This window comes from Hibiscus syriacus, unplaced genomic scaffold, assembly GCF_006381635.1.
Source record: "Hibiscus syriacus cultivar Baekdansim isolate YM2019G1 unplaced genomic scaffold, ASM638163v2 tig00011761_pilon, whole genome shotgun sequence".
Lineage (NCBI taxonomy): Eukaryota > Viridiplantae > Streptophyta > Magnoliopsida > Malvales > Malvaceae > Hibiscus > Hibiscus syriacus.
This window is the reverse complement of record NW_024062256.1, coordinates 1,122,715-1,126,313: the sequence shown is the minus strand read 5'-3', so window position 1 is coordinate 1,126,313 and position 3,599 is coordinate 1,122,715. Positions and strand designations below refer to the sequence as shown.

The 3,599-nt window shown below is 35.3% G+C and overlaps 1 protein-coding gene across 1 annotated transcript; it reads left to right on the top strand.

Annotated features, from left to right (window-relative positions):
- Positions 1-537: 537 nt before the first annotated feature.
- Positions 538-2,935, top strand: LOC120204916 (transcription factor HHO6-like). Its single transcript, XM_039204908.1, has 5 exons — positions 538-1,013; positions 1,197-1,444; positions 1,535-1,892; positions 2,308-2,384; positions 2,540-2,935. Exons 1-5 carry the CDS (start codon positions 800-802, stop codon positions 2,933-2,935), a joined length of 1,293 nt encoding a protein of 430 aa, XP_039060839.1. The 5' UTR covers positions 538-799.
- The last annotated feature ends 664 nt before the right edge of the window (positions 2,936-3,599 follow it).

Genomic DNA, 3,599 nt, shown 5'->3' with positions numbered 1-3,599 from the left:
TGTAGTGTGAGTATATATGCGTTGTCAATGACTAATTTTTTTTTGAATAGTACTCTCTTAAAATTATTCTAAATTATTAAAAATATATATATATAAATTTTTATTTGGTATAATAATAAATGAATTATATGACATATTTTAATTGATTGAACAAATTTATCAATTTTTAAATAAAAAAGTATGAAATCATTTAACGAATGATGCTTTAAATTTAAATTGGGCAGGAAAGATACTAAAGGATCACATGCGTGAAATGATGTATAAAAATTAATCGATGTAATAAATTAACTTTTTTTATATATAGTTCTTGTATTTTCTTTTGTCTATCTATTTATTTATTAAAAAAATTAAAACCAAAACCGTCCATGGAGAGATTCGAGTAATGTAAAAGGGTAAGTGAACTCGAAGAAATGGGCGAGTCATAGATTGAATATGTGAGGACTCGGAAGTGATTTTTTCAAGAGTTTTCTCAAAACCATGTAAAAAATCACAGTCTTCCAAATTTTCCATTTTCTTTTCCATTTTTAAGAGTTTTTCCTATTTTCAGATTCTATGTTCCCAAACAAAAGAAAAGAAGAAGAAAAACTTCTCTCTCACTCAACACTCGCATTATTTTATAAATTAATAAACAAATAATTCTCTGTACCCTCTGTCTCTATATATTCCATTTTGAGATCCCGACTCTTGCCTCCCTCCTCATTCTACCTCTCATTTATCATCTTCGACAGATAACGAAGAAGAAGAAATTCTCAGAAAAGGAGGAGGAAAAAGAATTTTGAGAGAGAAAGAAGGATCGAAAATGGGTTTGGTTCATCCAGAACTAAGCTTGGATTTTCGACCAACTTTTATACCAAAAAAGATCACTAATTTCTTCAAGGAAGTTTCACTGATCGGAAACGTTTCTGATAAGGCTTCGAAAGTCGATGCAATTTTGAAAGGGTTGGAAGAAGAAATGAAAAAGATCGATGCTTTTAAACGTGAACTTCCTCTTTGCATGCTTCTTTTGAATGATGGTTCGTTTCTTCAATCAATTTTAATCACCCAATTAATTGGCTCCCTTTTGAGCTCTTGATTTCGTTCTTTTCTTTAAAAAAAGAAATGTTTAGCCTCCAGCTTGGTTTAACTTGGGTTTTGCTCTTTTTTAAGTTTTATTGAACTTATCTAACGCAAAATCTGGGTTTTGTTTTTTATTGCAGCGATTGTAGCATTGAAAGAGGAGTCTCTGCAATGTATGGGGAGAAACGTTGAACCAATTTTAGAAGAATTCATTCCATTGAAGAACAAGGAGGAAAATGATCAGAGTGAAGAGGACGGTTCCTTAATCCCCACCAAAAAGGAAGAAGGCTCTAACAACAACAACTGCAACAATTATAAGGACAAGAAAAATTGGATGCGTTCAGTTCAGCTTTGGAATGCCGATGATGATGACACTCTAGTTAATACGGTACCTTGAAGAACACTGAAGACCCCATATTTGAGCTGAATGAGTCATTTACAACTGAAATTTAACAACTTTTTGCTTCATTTACAACAGATAAACCATGGAAATCCATGTAAAAACAGGGGAGGAGCTAGAACGTTTATGCCACTCAAGGCAAATTTGGGGTTTGCAGTGAGGAAAGAAGAAACGGGGATACCGGTTCCTGGTTTAACGCTTTTGACACCCGGAATCAAGAATCAGAAACAGGAATCAGATTCTACGGGATCAAGGACGAATTGTAGCAGAGCAGTTTCGTGTTCTGCAACCAACGCTCAATCGAATTTTCGGTCGGCACCGTTGGCAGTGCTCTCCAATCAGCAGCAGCAGGCTGGTAGGAAGCAAAGGCGGTGCTGGTCGCCCGAGTTGCATCGCAGGTTCGTCAATGCTTTGCAGCAGCTAGGAGGCTCTCAAGGTGAGAAATAAAAGACCAATTGGAAATGATCTTAGCTGGTTGCAATTTTAATTTTGCTGTTCTTGGATTGATTGTTCTTCTAGACCTGCTAGATAAGAATTATAAAGTTCGGTTAACGGGAAAGATCAGATGTGTTCGTTTATCACTCGATCTGGTTTCACTTCAAAGATGGAAAACATGGTTTAGAGTCCAACAAGGGTCTTTGGGAATGTGTATGACTTGTGCATGTATGATTAGTTTGGTTTGAGACCATGGATGATTAGATATGCTTATGTGAAATAGAATATCCTGTGGTATTAATCGATCCATTGGGAATCGGGATCATAGGATCGTAGTGTTCTTTTTAATTGCAAATCATTCTTTGATCGTTTTAGTTTCAAGTTTATGAGTCGAAGTTCTTTGAATATTTTTGCAGTGGCCACTCCAAAGCAGATTAGGGAACTTATGCAAGTAGATGGCTTGACAAATGATGAAGTTAAGAGTCATTTGCAGGTAAGGAGCTTACTTCTTAATCCCTCTTTCCATCTTTCGTAGTAATTCGATCTCTCCAAAGTAGTGAAAAGACATAGATCATGTGTTTATTAACATTTTGATTCGTATTCGATTTTTGATGTCGAATATTGATGCAAGAACTCTTGACTATCCAGAAATACCGACTACACACGCGAAGACTTCCAGCCACAACGACACAATCAGCCTTTGTTTTGGGAAGTGGTCGTGCATGGACATCCAAAGATCAGTACGGAGAATCCTCGAAAACGAGCAGCTTGCAGTCCGCTTCTCCACAAGGTCCTCTCCAGTTAGCCACGAACACCAGAGGGACCTTGACTACCGGAGGTGACAGCGTGGAAGACGATGAAGATGCAAAATCCGAGTGCTATAGCTGGAAAAGCCATGTTCGGAAACCCGGAAAAATTATTGCATTATTCTCATATCTTAATGCTATAATTTTCCCCCTATTACTTGAGCCATTACACTTGGTTTCAGAAATGCCTCAAATCTCCAAGAAATTTCATGTGGAAATAGTCTTCTTCTACCTATAATTTTTCAGTTGATTTAATTTGAAAAATTAGTGATTAACCATTATAATTCGGAACAGCTAATACAATCATGTGGGATTTTTTATTAGTCTAATGTGATTATAAGGTAATACCTGTTAGAAAGATCTACAATCATTTAATAATTAACACTTAAACACCCCTTAAATATCATGCTTGAACTTAAAATTTTTAAAGATAACAATCATCTTTTAACTACTGAGGTTGCTTGATTCATATAATCTCGAAAACTTCTAAAAATAACAATTATCCTTTAAAACGTTGAATCGTTATGTTCGTGCAGTCCCGTGACTCTTAAATCTGAATCAAAGTCGAATTATTTTCAATAACCATATTTTTATCATTTCACCTAACCCATGTCATATAGCACTAACAAAAGAAACCCATCAATTGTAATGTGTTCATAATTCAATTGGGAGCATGACAAAACAGTCGCCGTCGCAAGCAAAATAATGAAGAGAATCTTGTAGACAGGACAACATATAATTATGGAGCATGTGGAAATGATGAAAACTCCCCCTCCTTTTTAAAGGTTTCTCTCTCTCAATTAGATTCTAAAATTCAAATTCAAAGTTTGAAGAGGAAGATGATGATTGGTGAATATAAGATTAATATAAACAGCTAGCAATGGCTAAGCACATTTAAGTCT

Bases quoted from the DNA above. Each gene is read 5' to 3' on its own strand.
- LOC120204916 (XM_039204908.1), top strand. From the start codon at position 800: ATGGGTTTGGTTCATCCAGAACTAAGCTTGGATTTTCGACCAACTTTT. The intron at 1,893-2,307 runs GTGAGAAATAAA...ATATTTTTGCAG, and splicing joins GCAGCTAGGAGGCTCTCAAG to TGGCCACTCCAAAGCAGATT. The intron at 2,385-2,539 runs GTAAGGAGCTTA...TTGACTATCCAG, and splicing joins AAGTTAAGAGTCATTTGCAG to AAATACCGACTACACACGCG.